General features: G+C 38.6%; 3 protein-coding genes across 3 annotated transcripts in view; 2 read left to right on the top strand and 1 right to left on the bottom strand.

Moving 5' to 3' along the window:
- The window catches only part of LOC121782268 (receptor kinase-like protein Xa21), a 178,636-nt gene that overhangs the window by 131,287 nt on the left and 23,331 nt on the right, over positions 1-24,018 (top strand). The gene's annotated exons all lie outside the window — the stretch shown is intronic.
- Positions 5,245-6,961, bottom strand: LOC121781369 (putative F-box protein At3g16210). The gene is made up of 2 exons (XM_042179117.1): positions 6,272-6,961; positions 5,245-5,517 (listed from the first exon to the last, which is right to left on the bottom strand). The coding sequence occupies exons 1-2, from the start codon at positions 6,959-6,961 to the stop codon at positions 5,245-5,247; spliced, it is 963 nt and encodes a 320-aa protein (XP_042035051.1).
- On the top strand, positions 16,842-18,041 carry LOC121781370 (F-box protein At3g07870-like). The gene has a single exon (XM_042179118.1). The coding sequence runs from the start codon at positions 16,842-16,844 to the stop codon at positions 18,039-18,041; it is 1,200 nt and encodes a 399-aa protein (XP_042035052.1).

The following is a 24,018-nucleotide window of genomic DNA, read 5'->3' on the forward strand; positions in this document are numbered from 1 at the left end:
TGTAGTTTTTGGGTTCTATGTATGTGAGCCACTGAGCCACTTCTATGTGTAATCTTTTTATCGGTGTGATGTTTGTTCTTTTTATCGTTAGCACATTCTCTGCTTTCGTGGCTTCAATGCCGCTGGTGCCCTCTTCATCCTTGTCGCTGCGGAAAACCGGATGGTAGTCGTTCACCGGGCTGCCGAGCATGGCATATTGGTAACTTACTCGTTGCTGTTGACATCGGAGACAAAGTGAACTGGTTTTAGTATCTTGTAGATTGACTACAGAGGAAAACAGAGAAAAACATGTCGTCCTTTGATTAGGTTTCTTTTTCTCTTTTATTGTGATGATTCGTTGATTTTAGTTTGTGTTTGTAATGAAATAAGGGTGGAAAAAGGTAATTTGAAAAATGAATTGTAATTATTGTTATACAACTATATATGTGTAGAGTGTAAAGTCTATGTTATTCAGTGGCGGATTCAGAAACTAAATATCGTGGGGTCGAACGAAATATTAATAGTATTATTTAAAATAATTATTTAAATGATTATTTTTATAATTATTTTTTAATTTATATAATTATTCTGTGTACCGCTAGTATGCAAACAACATGTATAGTTTTTTGGGATATTGGCGCCTAATATTACAAAACTTTTCAAAAATTTATTTTTCCCACGAACTTTGAACTTGACATATTATAATATCACAAATTTAAATAGCTGTTGAATTTTTCTCACCGGCGACAAAATTATATTACTCCTACATTAAAATGAGATGAATAACCAATCTGGCTTCTAGAGATTTTGTAATCACACTCCAATATCATTTTTAAGTGGTAACCATATCTTATGTGATGTAATAACAAATGAAATGTAGCCGGATTTTGTCGTTGGTGGAAAAAATTCAACAACTATTTAAATTTGTGATATTATATGCCAAGTTTAATATTTGTAAAAAAACAAATTTTTGGGAAATTTCAAAATACTTAGGTATCAATATCCCAATTTTTTTTGTAACATCCTAAGTTTTACAAATGTAAAAATAATTTGAATATGAATATGAATATTAATATTGAAAAGTTTAATTATAAAATCAAAATTAGAAGAAATTAAGAAGTATTTATTTTATATTTATTGAAGTATGTGTTTATGTTAAATAAAATGATTTAATGATATATAAAAAATAAATTTAACCTTAAATGAAATTATTAGATGAGAGTATGAGACATATTTTCTAAAAAACTAATACAAATAAAGAAAGAAAAATTCAAAGCCTATTTTACAATCAAATACACATAATTCAAGATATTTAATCTAGTGGTAGGAGTATTAATGCTAATCAAATACACGTAATTCTATATGCTAGTATTCAATTATAGCTTGCTAGGTAAATAATAATATAGGGAATAGAAATCAATAATGATCCAGAAAGACTTTTTGCATTCACCATCTTCAACTTCTATCCTCAACCACTGCGCAAAAACCATTTCCGCTTCACTTTCTCAAACCTCTCCATCTCTTAATTCTCGACAACCGCCTCCCACTGCCTCACTTCTTTTCTCTATGCTAGTCTCCTCATAATCTCACTGCGTTGGGGCGGAATGCGAACACTGTGGGGTCGGAGGCTGATGAAAGGAGCTTTCCAGCGGAACTCCGAGGCCGATGGTGGGGTCGGCCGACCTCGCCCGACCCCACCTGGATCCGCCGATGATGTTATTATCCTTATTATAAGATAAAAAAAGAGATTTAATCCCCATGTAACATGGTATACGTGTGAAATTAAGTGAATTCGGGATTATGATTCCGCCATGACTTTCGTACGTGAACTAATAAATGTTTAATTTTCACTTTTACTACTTATGACAAATGGATTTCAAATTTCACTAATTCACTAACTACTTAAAAAAAGTAGGACTCCTCTTCTACTAACTTTTTGTACCATCTTCTTTACAAAGTCAATTTTTTTTAAAACCTAAAAGCAATATCCAACAATTTACACTAAACTCAAATCCATTTTAGTGTAAATGTCATATCAAATATGATTTTACTCTAACCATTTACACTAAACTCAAACTTAAAAGAATATTCTCCATATTACCCATTTTTTACCCACAAAATTTGAAAAACTCTTAGATTTTGGTTTAGTGTTATCCTAAAGATAGTTATTTTTTCTCAAAAACCAAAAATAGATTGATTTTTGAATACTATTGGAGCTAAATACCTATCCCTTTTAGGTTTTATGTACCTAGGAGATGGTCTAAGTAGGTAAAAAATGGGACATCTATTGACAAACTAAGGGAGTAATCAAAGCAATATAAATCAAAGCAAGAAAGAGGGGAAAATATTCTTATAGGGAGAAACAAGTCGAAAGAAGGAGAAAATATTCACTATATTCACTAGTACTTCTACACCAAAATGGCATTACGAGATGGTATACCCAACTAATAACTTTTTGACAATTAAAAAAATCCATATCCAATTACACAATCACTATTTAAGGTAATTGCTTAATAGATAGTTATATATTATATGGAAATTACCTAATTATATTTTCAAATAATTATAACGAGTTATTGCAAAACTATGGAAGGACTAAGTGAATATTTTCTCCTAATTTAGCCCCAATTGAATTGTGCCAAATCCCAGCTCTGCCTCTTCTTCTTCTATCTGTGATTGAGCAGTGATTCAGTCCAACTCTGAGTCCATTAATGGGGCGTAATTTCTTCGAATATCTACCATCAGAAATCACGACCAACATCCTCTCACGCCTCTCCATCCGAAGCCTCTCAAACAGCAAGTCCGTTTGCAAACCATGGCCCAATCTAATCGATTCCGACGATTTCCACAAATCCGAAATCAAAACCCCACCCGCCCTAGCTTTCCTGATGCGGATGCCGGAGGAGAGGGACTCAACTCCGTGCACGGTTTTCGAAATTGAAGACGAAGACGAAGTCGATTCGGAGAAGAGCCATGATCTTCACTACATTCGATATCCCTCACCGAAACAGAGGATTTATGGAAGGTGTCACTGCTGGTTGATTGCTTCTTCTCTACCCACGATCAACAATAGGTATTCCTCTTTACATATGCAATCCGATCACTCCTGAATATACCTAGCTCTATTACCCTGCGGACTACATCCTGGGTCATTCGTTGAAATTTGGATTCAGTGTGAGCAAAATAAGTGGGCAATATAAAGTCGTATGCATCAATGAGGGCACCAACTCTCATTATGTATACACCCTCGGAATAGGATCATGGAGGCGTGTTGAAGCCGGCGTTGTTTCTGGTTTTAGATTTTGTAGTCAAAGCTTTTTATGCAATGGCAACCTCCATTGGAAAGTATATGATTTGAGTGATTACGTATGGATTTGTGGTTTTGATGTTGAAACGGAATGTTTTAGTGTCCTCTCTGTTCCACCTGGGCGGGATCGGGATGGAGATTGTGATTTGTCTGTTTTGAGGGACTGCCTGTGTTATTCTTACACACACGACAATGAAGTTGTCATCTGGATGATGAAGGAATACCAAGTTAAGGATTCTTGGACCATAGAGTACAAGTTGAGTACTATTGGTTTTGATTTTAATTTGGAGTGTACATGTTCATCCAATTAAACATTTTAAGGATGGTGACATTTTGATTTTGGTGGTCGAAACTGATCTCATCTACTACTCCAACAAGACAAGCACTTTTCAACGAGTCGGTATGTTTAAGGATGCAGTTGTGGGTTACCTTACCGCCTTGATTTTCACTGCTAGCCTTTTCTCACTCAAGAATTTTAGATTCGAGCATGTGATCTCGTTTTAGTTCATAATTTTAGTCTACATTTGTGTGTTCGTGTTTAATGTTAATGTTTCTTTGTGGTGTAGTTTTTGGGTTCTAAGGTTTCTTTGCCATCTAGTGTTTGGTATTTAACTTATCGTGTCAATTCGACACACACTACTATATACTCCCTCCATCCCATGTTAATTGCACTATTCCATTTCGGCTCGTCACAAACGACTTATGCTATTTCTAGTTGAAGTTAGAATTAATATATTTAATTAATATATTAGATTAAGTCAAGAGCTCATTTATTAAGTGATGTCTCATTACACTTCAAATTCTAATTTAATTACACTAACAAATCAATCCCAAATTTACGGCTTAAATTGAAAAGTGCAAGTAACATGGGATGGATGGAGTACTATATTTTTTTAATTTTGGCTGATTCACCAGCAACAAAGGTTCAGGTGAATATGAAATTTAATTATTTTAGATTGAAAATTAAATACTTTCATGTTCTTGAATATCTTATGTAGTATGTAGTTTGTAGTTTGGAATGGTAGAATATAAAATACTCCCCTGTCCGCCATTAGGAGCCTCATTCCATGGTGGCACGAATTTTAACAAATGTTAAGAAAAGTGGGTGGACAAGAGTCAGTGGAATATGAGTCCTACTTGTATATATTAGTTTTAAATAAAAATATGAGGGAAATGAGTTGGTGGAATGTGGGACTCTGTTGTCATCAGTGGCGGATCTAGGGGCAGGAGGGGGCGGTCGCCCCCTCCGTGCGACTATTTTCCCCTTATCGGGATTTAAAATTACCATGTCCGTCCCCTCCGTTTGCCTCCGGCGTCGCTCCGAACAACGAAAAAAATAGCCATGTCCGCATAAATCAAGCTAATACTATATATTCCGTCCCCTCAGATTCCGGATCCTGGATCCGCCACTGGTTGTCATATATGATAAAAGTGAACCGGGACTCTTATTCGCGGACGGACTAAAATGGAAAAATGAGACTTCTATTCATGGACGGAGGGAGTAATTAAATTGAGTAAATACTTATGTATGGAACGTGAAATAAGATTACTACACATGTGAAATAATGAAAGGCTTGTCCCAGAAACATGGGTAAAGAAACCTATTCTAGAAAAAATAAATAAACATATATAATATCGATTTTGAACTCTTGGAACATAGTGTACACGTTTTGTATTCTTGGTTTTGGTTGGAATTTTAATATTGATTGAGATATGTCTGTTTAGAGGCTCATCTACTACTTCAACAAGATCAGAACTGGTCAAGAACTTGGTCACTTTAAAGATGCAGCAGCTTCAGTTTATAACAATGCTTATGCCATGATTTCCACTCCGAAGCGTGTTGGATTCGAGAATGTGCTCCATTTCTAGTTTGTGTCTTGGGTTTCATTGTCAGTGTGTGGCCGAGTTTGGCCTTTTCGGGTCGACTACTCTTGTTGATATTAAGCCAGTTTGAAGACCTAAAGCATCTGTGCAGATACTCCCTTGTCTCGAAGTGTTTTGGTTTGGCTATTTATGAATTGAGATGTCTTCATTTGACTCTTCCAAGTACAATACGCTCTACTGAATCCGCGGATGAAATCTGTGAACTTCTCCCTAAGCTGACAGGCTTTACCACTGAAGAAATGATTGAATTCATCACCGATTAAGGAGTTGGGGTTCTTCTCATTCCTCCGGAACTTCAAGGAACTCAGATCTATTTCGTTGGACTTGACATGTCCTCGTCGTAGCATCTGCAGTTCCTCACATTGGACAGTGAGAGTGAAATTCAGCAATGGTTCAAACTGGCCAGTTCTACAGCTGGGCAGTTTGGGTCTTCCTTGTCTTCTTCCTTCACTTTCTTCCATTCTTTGTCTTTTTGCCCTATTTCTTGCATGTTTTCCTCTTTGTGGCTTCATTAAGTAGCTTCCGAACTTAATGATCCATTCACTGCCAAAATAGCATCTTCTCATGCAAATACTCAACTAATAAGTGCGAAAAGTGATCAAATCCGAGTGACGAAAACTAGCCCATCAGTAACATTCTCAAACCCAAAACCCTATAGCGAGATAAAGCTGAGTGAAAATCATAGCATAAGTAGAGTAATGGTCTCCAGCTGCATCCTTACACATATCGACTGGTTGAATAGTTCTTGTCTTGTTGGAATGGTAGACGAGTGTCCTCTCGTCCAGCAACATCAAAATATCTCCATTTTTGAAAGCTTTGATAGGGTGAACAAACGGCAATTTATTCCGATCAATATAAACAGTATACTCAAACTGTATTCTATGGTCCAAGATTCCTTGACTTGGTATTCCTTCAAGATGACAATTTCATGGCCACCCCATGTGCAATAGCTAAAACAAAGGCAGTCCCTCAAAACAAACAACTCCCTAATTCCAACCATCGCAGAGGAGGGGAGAAGATGCTAAAACACTCTGTTTCAACATCAAAACCACAAATTCGGAATGAGGATATAATCAAAAAAGGTATGGTCGAATCACTCACAGTCCAATGGAGATTGCCATTACAGACAATGCGTCCACCAAAATTGAATTGGAAGCCAGAAGCAGCACCAGCCTCATCGCGCCTCCATGTTCCTGTTCCGAGGGGGTATACATGATGAAAGTCGGATCCAGCGTCCGCATTGATGGGGACGATCTTATACTGCCCACTTAATTTGCTCGCACCAAATCCAAAACTCGTTGTAAAATTAAGTGAGATGTATTCCTCAGGGCAGAAGAGCTCAGTGTATTCACGAGTGATCGGATTGCATATGATAATCGGAATTCGAGAAAGCCCTAACTCTGAGTAGAGAAGAAGCAATCCATTAACGGCCATAGCTGCCATTGATTCTGAGTATGTGTTAGGGATACCGAAATCTGCGAGCGTCAAGTAGGGAAGATCATTGCTTTTCGTGTTGGCTTCGTCTTCGTCTTCAATCTCGAATATTGTGCATCGAGTTGGATTCAGCTCGGTTGATATTAAGCGAACTAGGACGGGTGGGGTTTTGATTATGGAGAGATGGGATTTGACGAAATCATCGGACTCAAACATATCGCGCCATGGTTTGCAAACACACTTTCCGACTGCAAGGCTTCGGACAGAGAGGCGTGAGAGTATGTTGGTGGTGAGTTCTGATGGTAGATTCGTGAAGAAATCTTCCTCCATCAAAGAAAAAGAATTAGGGCTTCTCATGATCACTTTTTGTATATTTAATTTTCAACCAGATTTTTAATTAAAATTCTTATATATGTGAAAACGCCAAGTTTATTTTAATATTGTTAATTAGTGCAGCCCAGTGACACCACCCAGCCCATGCTGTCCAAATCCAAACCATAGTATTTAATTTTTTGATTGAATTAGGCTTGAAAGTGTAAAAAATTTGAGTTAAACATTGGCTTTTATTTAAGCATAATCTTTTATTCATAGTAATTGTACCCTGGTTGGTTTTGATTTTGATTGAGATTGTGATTTTTATTCAATATTTTTAAAGACGGTACTAGTTCCACCTACACTATTTATTTATTTATTATTATCTAAATCCTAAGTAGTATTTATTAAATTTAAATATGGAGAGTATGATTTCCAAATCCTTCGTGTTTTATCAACAATTAAAATTTTAGAGTGAACTTTAAAATTAGTCAATAATGTATTTTATTTTTACCCTTCTAGGGACCTGAATTAGAAAATATCCCCACAAAATATATAAAAAATGGAAAATATCAAAATAACTCCTTATTTTCCAATAAACTTAAATGAACAAAGGAAAAAGTTGCGTTATTATTTTATAAATATACTCCCTCCGTCCCATAAGAATTTGCACTCTTTTCTTTTTAGTTCGTCCCATAAGAATATGCACTTTCCAATTTTTGAAACTCTTACTCTTTATTGATGTGTGACTCATTCTCTACTAATAATACTTTAATTACTTTTTCTTTTCACCTCTCTCTTACTTTACCAATTTTGATTAAAATCCGTGCCGAATCCAAAATGCATGTACTCCCTCCATTTCGCTATAGTTGAGTCATTTTACTATTTCGGGAAGTTTCTTCATAGTTGAGTCATTTCCATATATGGTAACTTTTCTCTCTTTCTTACTTTATTCTCTCTTACTTTATTCTCTCTACTTTATTCACTTTATACTTTATTATCTCTACCTTTTCCTCTCTATTACGTTTTTATTATTTATTTAACACACCCAACATTACTTTCTAAAACTCCGTGCCGAAAAGTTCCGCCTCAACTATAGCGAAACGGAGGGAGTATTAAATATTGACCAAAACCCTAATTCTTCTTCAGACAACGCAGCAGCTAATTCTTCCATCTCCACCATTAAATGGGGAGGCGTGATTTCTTTATAAATCTACCATCAGAACTCACCACTAACATCCTCTCACAAGTCCCTCTCCGAAGCATTTCAATCAGCAAATGCGTTTGCAAACCATGGCGCGATCTCCTTCAATCTGACGATTTTGTCAAATCCAAAATCAAAACCCCACCCGCCCTAGCTCGACTAATGCCCGAGACAAACTCAACTCGTTGCACCGTTTTCGAATTTGAAGACGAAGCCGATGCGGAGAGCCACGCTCTTCACCTCCACCCAATCACCAATTTCGATACCCTTGATGGTAACTCAACATCAATATATCGAGCACATCAAACTAATGGATTGCTTCTTCTATACTCATCGGTAGAGCCTCATATTTACATATGCAATCCAATCACTCATGAATATATTGAGCTCTGCTGCCCTGTCTCAGCATACATGTGAAAGTGTGTCCATGCAAACTACTGGAGCTCGGCTTCTGAGCTCGGAAATGAAGCTCGGCTTTGAGTCCGGTTGTGATCGAGTGGTGGAGCCTCGGCAGCTCCGAGAAGAGATCAAGAAATAAAGCTCGGCTTTGTGCTAGCCGAGAAAGGCAGTTCGGTTGATAGCCGAGAAAGGCAGTTCGGTTGATAGCCGAGAAATGCAGTTCGGTTGCTAACCAAGAATGGCAGTTCGGTTTTAGCCGAGCAGCGGTTATAACTAACTTTGGGAAATAGAGTTAGTTGGATTTTATTTCTTGATTGCATCTTGTATAAATAGCTCGATAGAGCTCAGTAGTGAGAGAGCAGAATTACACCATATACACACACTCAGAGAGATTAAATCTCAAGATAGCAAGCAGTTGTGAGCGGTAGAGTGTGAGTGTGAGTTCGTTGTAATTGTAAAGAGTTCGTCAATAAGATTCCGGTCATCTTCTCCGTGGACGTAGGTGGATTATCACCGAACCACGTTATATCGTTTGCGTGCTTTATTTCCTCGTTCGTGCGTGTGTGAGATCGGCGGTATCACGACCCAACAATACATGTTGTGTTTTGGATTCGGTGTAAGCAAAATAAGTGGGCAAGTTGAAGTCCGGGAGCTCTGTTGTCTGAGCCGATCTTGGCGATTGCCCACCGTTTGTTCGAGAAATGTCCACGGCCAGGTTCGAGGTGGAGAAGTTCACCGGCAGAAACGATTTTGGGCTGTGGAGGCTGAAGATGAAGGCCATCTTGATGCAGCAAGGCCTATGGGATGTCTTGAAGGGAAATAGTGATCCTAAAGAGAATCCGGAGGCCGACGAGAAGGAGAAAGGGAGGCTTCAAGACATGCAATACAAGGCCTATAGCACCCTGATCTTAAACTTGACAGATAGGGTGCTTAGAGAGGTTTCCAAGGAGGAGACAGCCGCAGGGGTGTGGACAAAACTTGAGTCATTATATATGACCAAGTCCCTTGCAAATCGATTGCATTTGAAGCAGAAACTTCTTGCCTTCAAGTTCTCGGATGGAAGAAGCATTGCTGAGCAGCTTGAGGAGTTCGGAAAGTGTATTGATGATCTTGAAAACATCGATGAGGTAATCAAGGATGAGGACAAAGCCTTGATGTTGCTGAATTCCCTTCCTAAAAGTTTCGAACATTTCAAGGATGCGGTGCTACTTGGAAGAGAGTCCAAGGTTACCTATGAGGAGATTCATTCTGCCCTAAAATTGAAAGAATCACAGAGGATTGATCATCCAACTTCTTCAAGGAAAAATGATCCAGTAGCTGAAAGTTTGTATCTGAAAAAAAGTCAGAACAAGAAAGGCTTCAAGAAAAAGAAACCAAAGAAGGAGAGGGCTGAGGGAGAGAAGGAGACCAGGAGCTGCTATTATTGCAAGAAACCGGGCCATTTAAAGAAATCTTGCAATGCTTGGAGAAGGAAGCAAGGGCAAGAGATGGCTGGCAACCTGGAGACTGCTGATCTAGCTCAAGAGGTGGAGGCCAACGAGGCCTTGAATATACACTCAGGAGCAAAGATTGAAGAGTGCTGGATTATGGACTCGGGCTGCTCCTTCCATATATGCTCTCACAAATCCTGGTTTCAAGAATTGTCAGCATGGAGAGGATCAGTGATGCTGGGGAATGATCAGACGTGTGATGTCAAGGGCATTGGGGAGATCAAGCTCAGAATGAAGGGTGGAAGTGTCAAGACTCTCACAGAGGTCAGGTTTATACCACAGATCAAGAGAAACTTGATCTCTCTTGGATTGTTAGAATCAAAGGGGTACAAGTTTGATTCCAGTAATGGGATTCTCAGAGTAACAAAGGGTTCCAGAATCATTATGGAGGCCCAAAGAAAGAATAGCTTGTACTACTTGCTGGGAGAGACAGTGGTTGATGCAGTGAATGTTGCTCAGTCAGAGAATCTTAATATTTGGCATGCTAGGCTGGGACATGTGGGTGAAAAGGGCATCAGGCAGCTGGCCAAACGTGGTGTGATGAAGTTAGGTACATCAGAGAAACTGAGTAAGTGTGAATCTTGCATTCTTGGAAAGGCGAAGAAGCTGCCATTCACTGGTGGGAAGCACACTTCAACCGCACCCTTTGTGTATGCCCACAGTGACCTTTGGGGGCCATCTCCAACTGAATCCATAGGTGGAGGTAAGTATTTCATCTCCATCATAGATGATTATTCAAGAAAAGTATGGATATATATCCTGAAAGAGAAGTCCCAAGCATTTGAGAAGTTTAGAGAATGGCATGCTAGATATGAGAATGAGAAAGGGTCAGTGCTGAAATATCTTAGGACTGATAATGGCATGGAGTTTCTGTCTACTGAATTTGATAGCTTCTGTAAGGAGAAGGGAATAAGGAGACATAGGACAGTGCCAAGAAACCCCCAACAAAACGGGTTGGCAGAGAGAATGAATAGGACATTGCTAGAGAAAGTGAGATGTATGCTATTTTATTCTGGAATGCCAAAGAAGTTTTGGGCAGAGGCCGTTTCTACTGCAGCTGCCCTCATCAATAAGTGTCCTTCTTCAGCAATCTCTGATGAGACCCCAGATCAGAGATGGTATGGGAGCTTGGGAGATTATTCTGCATTGAAGATTTTTGGATGTGCAGCTTATGCACATATAAGGCAGAATAAATTAGAACCAAGAGCCAAGAAATGTGCAATGTTAGGATACCAAGATGGTGTGAAGGGATACAGATTGTGGAACTTGGATGGAGAAGGTCAGAATGTTATAGTGAGCAGAGATGTAATATTCAATGAAGAAGAAATGCCATTCAAGAAAAATGGAAGAGCCTCTGATGGTGGCAGCAGCTCTAGTATGCAGAACTTTGAGTTTGGTGAAGGATCTGGTGGAACAGATACAGATGAGGATGCTGATATTACAGAAAATCAAGAAGAAGGTGGAGTACTTAATCCTCAACCAGCTCAGGATGTGAGTGATCATGATCCACCAATGGAGCAAGCTGCTGCAAGTCAGGAAATTAGAAGGAATCCGAGGAGGAATGCAGGCTTGCCTAGTAGGTTTTCAGATTATGATATGAGCTTCTTTGCTCTATGTGTAGCAGAAGTACTCATGTTTTCAGAGCCCTCGACCTATGAAGAAGCCATGAGTTGCAAGGAAAGTCAGAAATGGATCAAGGCCATGGAAGAAGAAATTGAGTCCCTATTGAAAAATGGAACTTGGGTTTTGGTGATTGATCCAGGGATACAGAAACTGATCAGTTGCAAATGGTTGTTCAAAAAGAAGGTAGAGGTGGGGGAGGTTGAAAGCATACGTTTTAAGGCAAGGCTGGTTGCTAGGGGGTTCACACAAGTGGAGGGAATTGATTACACAGAGGTGTTCTCTCCAGTGGTGAAACATACTTCCATTCGGATCTTGTTGGCCATGACTGCTCATTTTAACTGGGAGCTGCATCAACTCGATGTGAAGACAGCTTTTTTACATGGAGATCTAGAGGAAACAATCTACATGATGCAGCCTAAAGGCTTTGAGAAACCTGGAGAGGAGAAGAAAGTTTGCTTGCTGAAAAAGAGCCTATATGGCCTCAAGCAAAGTAGTAGGCAGTGGAACAAGAAATTCCATGAGCAGATGGAGCTGATGGATTTTGAGAGATCAAACTTTGATAGCTGTGTATATATCAAGAGAAAGGGAGATCTGATAGTTGCCTACTTATTGCTGTATGTAGATGACATCCTGTTGGCTGGATCTAGCAAGAATGAGCTGCAGATTGTCAAGAAAGAACTGAAGCAGAAGTTTGAAATGAAAGACCTTGGGGAGGCAAAGCGGATCCTAGGGATGGATATCATCAGAGACAGAGGAAAAAGGGAGCTGAGGTTGGTTCAAGCTGATTACATCAGGAAGGTGATAGAAAAGTATCAAGTGAAGGATGCAAGGTTCGTCTCCACTCCATTGGCAGGCCATTTCAAACTTAGCAAAGAACAAGAGCCAAAGACAGATGAAGCTAGAAGGGAAATGAGTCTGATACCCTATGCGAATATAGTGGGCAGTGTGATGTACTTGATGATTTGTACAAGGCCGGATGTTGCTCATGCTATAAGCGTGGCCAGTAGGTACATGGCTGACCCGGGCAGAGAGCACTGGGCCGCGCTGAAATGGATCTTGAAGTATCTAAAGGGATCTGTAATGATTGGTTTGAAGTTTGGTGGTGGAGCCTGGTCTGAAAAGGATGAAGTTCTTGAGGGATTTTGTGATTCGGATTATGCTGCCAACTTGGACAACAGAAAATCCCAAAGTGGCTACATATTCACGTTATTTGGCACAGCAGTGAGTTGGAAATCAAATCTACAGTCTGTGGTTGCATTGCCTACGACCGAGGCTGAGTATATTGCGCTAACAGAGGCTGCAAAGGAAGGAAAATGGCTGCAAGGGATACTACAAGATCTAGGAATGAAGCTGGGAGCAGTGAAGATTAACTGTGACAGCAACTCGGCTATATGTTTAGCAAAACATCAAATGTTCCATGAGAGGTCGAAGCATATAGATGTGAGGAGACACTTCATCAGAGATGAGATTCAAAGTGGAAAGATCAATGTGGTGAAAGTTCCTACCGAAGAAAATGCATCAGACATGTTGACAAAATCTCTGCCAACTTCGAAATTCAAACATTGTTTGAAGTTGGTTGAGATTGTGGAGTGTTGAAGCTTGTAACAAGGATTGAGAAGGGAATCCGGATATTGATGGAGTTTTGCAAGGACAAGGTGGAGATTTGTGAAAGTGTGTCCATGCAAACTACTGGAGCTCGGCTTCTGAGCTCGGAAATGAAGCTCGGCTTTGAGTCCGGTTGTGATCGAGTGGTGGAGCCTCGGCAGCTCCGAGAAGAGATCAAGAAATAAAGCTCGGCTTTGTGCTAGCCGAGAAAGGCAGTTCGGTTGATAGCCGAGAAAGGCAGTTCGGTTGATAGCCGAGAAATGCAGTTCGGTTGCTAACCAAGAATGGCAGTTCGGTTTTAGCCGAGCAGCGGTTATAACTAACTTTGGGAAATAGAGTTAGTTGGATTTTATTTCTTGATTGCATCTTGTATAAATAGCTCGATAGAGCTCAGTAGTGAGAGAGCAGAATTACACCATATACACACACTCAGAGAGATTAAATCTCAAGATAGCAAGCAGTTGTGAGCGGTAGAGTGTGAGTGTGAGTTCGTTGTAATTGTAAAGAGTTCGTCAATAAGATTCCGGTCATCTTCTCCGTGGACGTAGGTGGATTATCACCGAACCACGTTATATCGTTTGCGTGCTTTATTTCCTCGTTCGTGCGTGTGTGAGATCGGCGGTATCACGACCCAACAATACATGTTGTGTTTTGGATTCGGTGTAAGCAAAATAAGTGGGCAATATAAGGTCGTCTGTATCAATGCTGACGCCAGATCCGTCCCTCATTGTGTGTACACCCTCAGAACAGGAACGTGGAGGCGTGTTAATCCCGGCCCTACTTCTGCATGCACATTCTATTTGCATGTTTACATTTTATGTAATGACAACCTCCATTGGACGGTATATGTTTCCGCTCCAACCTTTCGTATTTGTGCCTTTGATCTCGAAACAGAATGTTTTAGCCTCTTCTCTGCTCCAGCATTAGATCAGCATGCTGTGGATGTGCAGTTGAATGTTTGGAGTGACTGCCTCTGTTTGTCTTATAGATCGAACGATAAATCGAGGAATCTTAGACCATAAAGTACCAGACTAGTATTAATTTTGGTTATGGTTTTGGTGTTAATATGATGCGTATTTATCCAATCAAAATTTTCAAAATTGGCGATGTTTTCCTATATCTGGAAGAGACGTGCTTACGGATGCTACTTCAGACGATGACAAGGCCTCTTTCATGATTTACACCCCTAGCCTTTTCTCACTCAAGAATTTTGGTGTCGAGAATGTGATCTCTTTCTAGTTCACGATGTTTGTCTAAATATGTGTTTTGCTGTTATATGGTCGCGTCTGTGTCGAATGTTTCTTTATTGTGAAGTGTGTTGTGTCGACCCGGCCAGCCTAGCTACAAGCTAGTATATGTATCTAATTCATTACCCACTGTTAAGAGCAATGCAGATTTTCAGTTAAAATGTGTAATTCTGAATTGTGCCTCCATTTGTGTGATTATTTGAAATTTTCAGTTTATAACTTTATTCAAACTTCACAATCAAGTGAGAAGGGCAGTTGTGAGCTTTTGCTACATCCCTCGCAGCGGCGATGATGCTGAAACGGATCATGGGCATAGAACGGCCCCTGGCGCCTAGGGTTAACGCGGAGGGATCTGTTAGTAAACTAATTTTAGTATCTTGTAGATTTACTACAGATGAAAACAGAGAAAAACATGCCTTGCTTCGATTAGGTAAAAAGAGATTAGACATTTGTATCTTGCTTTTTCTCTTTTATTGTGATGATTTGTTTCTAGAACATGGATGCCCCGATGGCTAAATGGGAACCCCCGGACCAAGGATGGATCAAACTCAACACAAACGGTTGGTTCTCGGCTCAAGGAGATGGATTAGGTGGAGGTGGATTAATCTGAGGTTGTGATGGTGCTCTCGTAGTGTAATATGAAATCCATTTATAAAAAATGGAAAGTTTTCTATTCTTGATGAGTCCATTATGAAATTGGATTTGGAGATCCTTCAGGGAAATAGAAAATATATGGAAGGTATCAGTGGATTGCTTCTTCTGTACTCATCATCAACAAAAGGTATTTCTGTTTACATATGCAATCCGATAACTCGTGAATATACGGAGCTCTGTTGCCCTGAGGACTACAGCCCGGATCATGTGTTCAGTTTTGGATTTGGTGTGAGCAAAATAAGTGGGCAATATAAGGTGCTCGGTATCAATACGCTCCGTCGCTCGTACTCTGAACATCACGTACACACCCTCGGAACATGAATATGGAGGCGTGTTGAAGCCGGTGTTGCTTCTGGTTTCAGATTTTATGGTCGAAACGTTATGTTATTGATGTTATAACAAGTCGATTTGTGGTTTTGATGTTGAAACGGAATGTTTTAGAATCTTCTCTGTTCCTCCCGGGGGAAATAATCTGTCTGTTTTGAGGGACTGCCTCTGTTGTTCTGACGCACGCGAGAATGAACTTGTCATTTGGATGATGAAGGAATACCAAGCCGAGGATTCTTGGACCATAGAGTACAAGTGAGTACTATTGTTTCTGATTTTGATAGGGAATTAATGTGTGTTGATCCGATTATACATTTCAAAGATGGTGATGTTTTGATGTTGCTGAACGAAGATTGTCTCATCTACTACTCCAACAAGACAAGAACTTTTCAACAAGTCACTATGTTTAAAGATGCGGCTGGGGATTATGTTATTGTCCTGATTTTCACTCCCAGCCTTTTCTCACTCAAGAATTTTGGATTCGAGAATGTGATCTCGTTTTAGTTCGTAGTATTAGTCTACATTTGTGTGTTTGGGTTCTAAGATTTGTTTGTTGTGTAGTGTTCGTGTTTGGTCTTTTTGTGTCGACCCAACATACAGACGATATGCTAGGCTTAGCTACTATATATATTTTGGGATGTTGTCTATATATTGTGGATAGCTACGCAGATTATTGAGGAGTTGAAAGTATTGAGGGGTTGCTTGTGTATGCCCAAGTTATAATTTATGATCAAAAGATTTATTTCTAAATTATTTGATATTGTATAATCTGCTTCTATACAATATATTCATAACTAAGAGGATTAAAGAGATTGTTCGAATTTTCAACCGTAAGACTATTAATCGTATCTCTGATTGAAAATCCTGAATCTGCCACTGTTACAAGTTCATTAATCTACATAAGGTTTGTGACGAAAGTTACTAGCTATGGCCATATTATACGATATTCTTTAATTTAACGGATTTCTATATTATACGTACGGATTTCCTCAATTTTAGTGATTTTTTTTTCTTAATTTAAGGAACTTGGTCTTTTATATTTTACAACTTTATTTAGTTACCTATATAGCAATGATACACATAAATGGATTTTGTTTAGTTTTTTTTTCTAATGCTATATTGGTGGTGGACGTGGTACGGTGGTAGAGTGTTGATTTCACTTAGTGGTTATTAGAATTAGTTTTTCATCAGGGGAGAAAAGAATAAAATCCCAACAATTAATGCTGCTCAATTTTCGGAAGATTTAATCAATTAAAATCCTGGTAAATATTACATCCAAAAATTAGGCACATAATTAAATTAACACGTTTTCCTTGAATATTGTATTTAAGAGATTTCAAAATTACAAAATATACTCTGCTTTGCCTCTTCTAAACATGGATGGCAGTCGCTGCGATTTCTTCAAAATTCTACCATCGGAAATCACCACACTCATCCTCTCCCGCCTCCCTGATCTCCGCACCTTTTCAATCAGCAAATGCGTTTGCAAACCATGGCGCAATCTCCTCGAATCCGACGATTTCTCCAAATCCAAAATCAAATCCCCACCCGCCCTAGCCAGATTGACCTCAACAAAGGGGAAGAACTCAACTCGGTGCTCGATTTTCGAAATTGAAGACGAAGACGAAGCCGTTTCGGAGAAGATCCACGATCTTCACTACCATCCGCTCGCTAATTTGGAGATTCCTCACGGAAATCAACAATCAATGGAAGCTATATCTGCAAATGGATTGCTTCTTCTCCACCCAGAAAATGGCGATCCCGAAGAGCCTTTTTACGTATGCAATCCGATCACTCGTGAATATATCGTGCTCTCCCGCCCTAAGAAATACATCTCACTTAGATATTTGTTAAGTTACGGATTGGGTGTGAGCGAAATAAGTGGGCAATATAAGGTTATTTGTATTAGTCGCGGCGGTGGAATTAACTGCTTCCACGTGTACACTCTCGGGACGCGTAAATGGAGGCTCGTTAAAGGCGGGGCCGGTTCTCGTCTAAAATTCTTTTCTTACGGACACACTGTATGCAACGGCAAACTCCATTGGACGGTGTCGGATTTCCGTCAGCCTTTACGGATTTGTGGTTTTGATGTTGAGACAGAACGTTTTAGCATCTTCTACGCGCCTCCCGTGGGGGAGTGTTTTGGCTTCATCTTTGCTCCTCCTGTGGGGAAGCCCTTCGGGAAGTTGTGCGTTTTGAAGGACAAATTGTGCTTTTGTTACTCGCGGGACTCGGAGATTGTCGTCTGGGTGATGAAGGAATACGGAGATGATGACTCGTGGACGATGGAGTACACGATGGGGACTTATACCTTTGATTTCGATGACCATTTTTGTATGGATTGGACGAAAATGAAGTGTGTTTTTCCGATTGAAATCTTCAAAGATGGCGATGTTTTGATGTTGATGGAGAAGATGCGGCTTATCTACTACAGCAAGAAGACGGGGAAGACTCAACAAGTCGGTATATTTAAGGATGCGGTTGCTAAGGAGGATTACTTTACCTTTGCCACGATTTTCACTCCTAGCCTTTTGTCACTAAAGAGTTTTGGAGTGGAGGATGTTGTCGCGTTCTAGTTCATGTCTAAGTTTCTTGGTTTGGTGGTGTGACTAGTGTCCTGGTTTGAGAATCTCGTTTTAGTTAGTCTAACTTGTGTTTTATCGTTATCCACTTTTGTTCGTGTTAAGATTTCTTTATCACGCGGTGTTATGGTGTTCATGTTGTTGAATGTTTTCATATTGTCTGTGTTTGATTATATCACGTCATGCTGTTATCGTGTCAGAATACATATATAGTGGGGTTTTGTCTATAAATGGAAATAGACTAATTTTTATGGACGTACCCAAATGAAAAAAATGAACTACAAGTTTTTATGAACAAAGTACTAAACACATCTATTACGAAAAATGTACCAAAAAACAGCCGCATTGATCAATCCGAATCGGAGATACAAATCACCTAATAAGCATGTTCTGTGTGTTCGTGTTTATTGTTTTTGTTATCGTGTGGCGAATCTCTAAAACAGAGAAACATCTTCATTCCTTTGATTAGGTAAAACAGAGTGCAAAATTGTATCTTGCTTTTTTTTCTTCTAAAACAGAGAAACATCTTCATTCTTCAGGGCATAAAATCCTGATATATTGACGAGTGATCGGATTGCATATAACAAGAGGAATTCGAGCATGCCCTAACTCTGAGTATAGAAGAAGAAATCCATTAGCGGCCATAGCAGCCATGTATGCTGAGAATGTGTTAGGGATGCCAAAATCAGTGAGGGGCATGATGTAGTGAAAACCATTGCTCGTGTTGGCTTCGTCTTCGTCTTCAATTTCGAAAATCGTGCAGCGAGTTGAGTCCGACTTGGTTGATATTAAGCGAACTAGGACGGATGGGGTTTTGATTATGGAAAAACGGGATTTGATGAAATCATCGGACTCAAACAGATCGCGCCATGGTTTGTGTTAGGGAGTTTAAACAAAATGTGAACAATCGGATTTCCTGAAAGGCGTAAAACACTTTTAGATCAAATCAATTTGGTGGTTCTACCAATATTTGATCGGATACAATCCAGGTTTTGAAGAATTCGTATGTTCTTTCTATTCTTCTTCTTTGAACCATAAAATGAGCAATAAGAAGAGGTTGAAGATGAAACGTTGCATCTATTCAATTTCATAATTGTTTTTAACCGTTTTGGCGGGTTTAGAAAATTGCATTTTAGTCCTTCAATTATTGCAAATTATATTTCTGGATGCATTTTATGTACAGCTCGACCCCAGCAAGGGGCTGCCGCCCCTTGGACCCCGTCACTTGGGGGCGCTGCCCCCGAACCCCGTATAATCATAACGAATTCTTCAAACTTATTTGATGTATCATTATGATCAGGTTGATCAATCAAATTAATCCAATTACACTAAAATATCCAACAGTTTGCAGACGGACTTGCTGATTGCAAGCTTTGGACAGAGGTGTGAGAGGATGTTGGTGGTGAGTTCGGATGGTAAATTCGTGAAGAAATCTTTCTTCATTAGTGGATATAGATTCTGAATCTCTGATGCTCAAAGAGGCAAGTGATGATGAATAACAAGAAAGAGGCTAAAGATGATGAATAGCAAGAATTAGGGATTTGGGTTTCTCGTCTTGTTAATAAGGCAAAAGTAGTTAATTTTTACAAAAACAGTTATTATCATTAGATATATTAATGCCCTAAATCTTGTACGCTACTCTGCCGCTTGTACTAAAATGAAAAGATTTAAACTAAGGAAAGATACACATGAGAAAAGATCTAAAGATACTCATAAGAAAAGATCCAAAGTAAAGGAAAGATATCAAGCTAGAAAATCACTCTTTTTAATTTACCTCTTGTTTTATATTTTTTGCAATTTTATAAAGGAAAAAATAGCTTCTTAACAAAAAAAGTTATCATCATAAATAGATATATTAAACCCTTATTCTTATTAACACGTTATAAAGCAGCGGCTAATTCATATGCTTGAATATCTTTTGCATGTGTTAGATGATACATAAAGGAAATTATAGTTGCTAGAATATCTTTTAATTAAGAGTAATGCTATGCAGCCATAATGTGGCCAGCCACACAATGACATTTTTGCAAATAATTATAAAAATCAATACAATAAATTAATAGTAGTAGTTAGTGCTAAGATAATTTTACTTAATTACCCTTTTCTCAATTTTTTACTTCAAACTATATTATGATACCATTTAAAATTTTGTTACAAGAATATACTATAGGTTATATTGACAATACCAATAATAATATCAAATATTAGAAATTATAAATACAGCTTCATATTAATATATTGTTGCTAATATATTATTACAACATGGAGTCATGTAATATTATGAGTTAATATGTAGATATTTTTACCAACATTTGGATTATATTACTAAAAATTAAGTTTATTTTCAATTATTACAACACACCCAACAAAAGAAAAGAAAAGTACCAATGTGTCACAACTTTGCTACTTAAACTAAATATGAGATAATTAACTTAGTGTCAATCGATATAATTCATTTGTGTACTATATGACTATTCTTAAAACTATTATCGATTAATACATTATAAAATACACAACTATAATATAGAAATAAATAAATGACAGACGAATAGCGACTCTTTAGCTCGTTTCACGAGTTTCCCTTATTATTAGATCAAAATTTATAATTGAAGTACAGACAAAAGACAAGTTTGATACATAACGTGACAACCAATAATCTTGCCTACGGGAGTAATTATATATAGTGTTTATGTACAATAAAATAAAATTCTTGTTACTCTACTCCCTATTTATGCACATGGATAAATTAGTCTTAAAAAATTGATACTTTTAAGATGAACAAGTTTCAAGTAAAACTAGCATTAAATGTACAGATTTTTATTAATATTTTATTTTTATGGCTGGCCACATTATGGCCATTTAACATCACTCTTTAATTAATGTGCATGGAATGCGAAATAAATGAATTTTATGAGATGCAGTTGGCCTTTCTCAATCTGTATGACCTTTCCACTTTCCAATGCCTTACAAATCCATATTCAGTCCACAAAATTAGAATAAGTATTTTTTAAAACAAATGCTGCTGAATCTCTTTATTGTGACCTTTCCAGTTTCCTACAAAATCAGGCTATTTAGGGTATCCACTATAAGGCGGACACGCCCAATAGTCCCGCCCCAGTTTTTGTCCATAGCCCCAATTTTATTGTCCACAGCCCTAAAATTCTATTTCTGCCACTATAGTGGACACCTCCAATAGCCCCCAAATTCCAAATACAAATTCCTAATTCTCGCTAGCCGCGGTCTCGCCCCGAACGCGGCTATCCCGCGTCCACCAGCCCCACCGCCCCCAAATGTTGTCCGCCCACCTTCCCCACTATAGCCGCTTCCTACCCATAGTGGACACTTTTATTGTGACCTTTACAGTTTCCAAGGCGTATAGAAATAAGTATAAAAGCAACTCAAATGGTTGACAAGTGAGAGAAGCCAAAATTCTTAATCACAACATATATTATACCTCTTTTCTTCTTTTTCAATCTTAATATGTGTCCATTGATGAATCGTGATTTCTTTGGAAATCTACCATCAGAAATCACCACCAACATCCTCTCCCGCCTCCCCGATCTCAGAAGCATTTCAATTAGCAAATGCGTTTGCAAACCATGACTCAATCTCCTTCAATCCGACGATTTCGTCAAATCTCATCTTTTCAAATTCAAATCCCGACCCGCCCTAGTTTGCATGACCCGGGGGGAGGGAAACTCAGCTCTGTGCATGATTTTCAAACTTGAAGACGAAGAAGAAACCAATCTTGAGAGCCATGATCTTCACTACATTCCGCTTAAAGTTTTTGATATCCCTCATGCATGCTCAGAATCAACGGTAGCTATCGTTGCTAATGGATTGCTTCTTTTATACTCAATGTCACTTTATTCTATATTCCTGTTTACTTATTGACATATTCAATCTGATCACGCGTCAATATATCGGGCTCCGCTGCCCTGAGGAACAAACCATGTGTTAAGAGATGATTTCTCTTAACAGGTTTCGGGCGTCGTAGAGGCAATCGGCGGAGGGATAAATGGTAGTCGCAGGAGCTTTGCCCGTCAATCAAACCAATATTTAGGATTGCAAAAGAAAGTAAAATACGATAAAAAGAAAAATAAGATAATTTGATATTTCTTGAATGATCGAAATGAATAACAATGTTCACTATTTATAATAGTGGATACCCTAACTTAACTTAAGGAATAGGAAAATAATCCTAATAAATATGAAAAGATATGGTAAATCAATAACTAAATAATTAATAAAGATATGGAGATATTATTGAAGATATGCTTGTATCACCATGCATTGGGTTGAAATCGGATTTGGGCCCGCAGGGGCGTAGCGCAGTTAGCAATGGAGGGGCAGATCTTGTTACAATTGAAATTCGGATTTGGAGTGAGCAAAATAAGTGAACAATATAAGGTGGTCGGTACAGGAAAATGGAGGTGCCTTAAACCCGGCGTTGCTTCTGGTTTCATATTCTGTTCCGATCGACCCGTTCTATTTAATGGCAACCTCCATTGGACAGCTTTTAATTCGTTCCAGAACATATGGGTTCATGGTTCTAACCCTAGAACACAAGGTTATAGCATAATATCTTTTGAAACGGAATATTTTAGCATATTCTCTGGCTCCTCCTGTGCCTATGGTAGTTGGAGAGGGTGGTTTCTCTGTTGTGAGTGACCGCCTGTGTTCTTCTTGTTGGATATTTGACACACAAAATATAGGAGCACTCAACAAGGATGAAATATGGAGGATAAGTATTAATAAGCTTCTCACAAAAGGATTACAAAATACAAAAACAAAAAGATGTGCTTCAGCACTACAAACTCTCACTGTTTATCTATGAGCTACGGCTCTTTCTCTCAATTCACCACTTCCTTTTCTCTTGATTGATTACATTAAACTACTACTACCCCTATTTATAGAGATTCAAAACTAGCTAGCTACAATACACATCATCATAGCTTAATTAGGAAGAAAACAAATGTAATCCACTACCTACACCACCTAATTATCAATATGGTACGTGGCTTTCATGTAGCCATGAGGAAACAAAAATCATCCACGTATAATAACTAGGTGATGCACCTACTTCATCACTTTTTCTTAATCTTGAAGTAATTGAGTTTAATAAACTCAACATCCTCCCTTAAACTCAATTCTTCAAGGTTTTCATGCCAAGCATAAATTTCAATCTTCTAAAGACATCCTGTTTTAGTGGCTTCGTAAAAATGTCAGCAATTTGATCTTGTGACTTGCAGTACACTAGCTCCACATCATTTTGGTTCACGTGTTCCCGAATAAAATGATAACGAGTATCAATATGTTTACTTCTTCCGTGGAACACTGGATTTTTAGCAAGTGCTATTGCAGACTTATTATCAACACGTATCTCTGTCGGGCCTTGTTGCGCGAATCCCAGAAAAGTTAATAAATTTCTCAACCAAATGCAATGGCACACCGTTGAACTTGCTGCAACATACTCAGCTTCACATGTTGAGAGTGTCACTATAGCTTGCTTCTTTGACGACCAAGTAAAGACAGCATCTCCAATATAAAAACAGTAGCCGGTAGTGCTCTTTCTTTCATCCAAGTCTCTTCCCCAATCGCTATCCGAATAACCAATGAGCTTAACTTCTTGATTAAAGGGATAAAATATACCTTCATTCAGCGTACCTTTAATATAGCGCAAAATCCTCTTAACTGCATTCAAATGAGATTGTGACGGCGTTTCCATGTATCTGCTGATTAATCCAACTCCATAGAGAATATCGGGCCTAGTGCACGTTATATATCGTAAACTTCCAACGAGGCTTTTGAAGTAAGTTGGATCCACCTCAGCTTCACCATCATGCTTCCTTAATTCTTGACCGATCGCCACGGGAGTGTTAACAGGATTGCAGGACTCCATTTTGAATTTCTCCAAGATTTGTTTTGCAAATGAGCTTTGAGAGATAAATATCCCATCTTCATTTTGTAC

Source organism: Salvia splendens, chromosome 20 (assembly GCF_004379255.2).
Source record: "Salvia splendens isolate huo1 chromosome 20, SspV2, whole genome shotgun sequence".
Taxonomy (NCBI): Eukaryota; Viridiplantae; Streptophyta; class Magnoliopsida; order Lamiales; family Lamiaceae; genus Salvia; species Salvia splendens.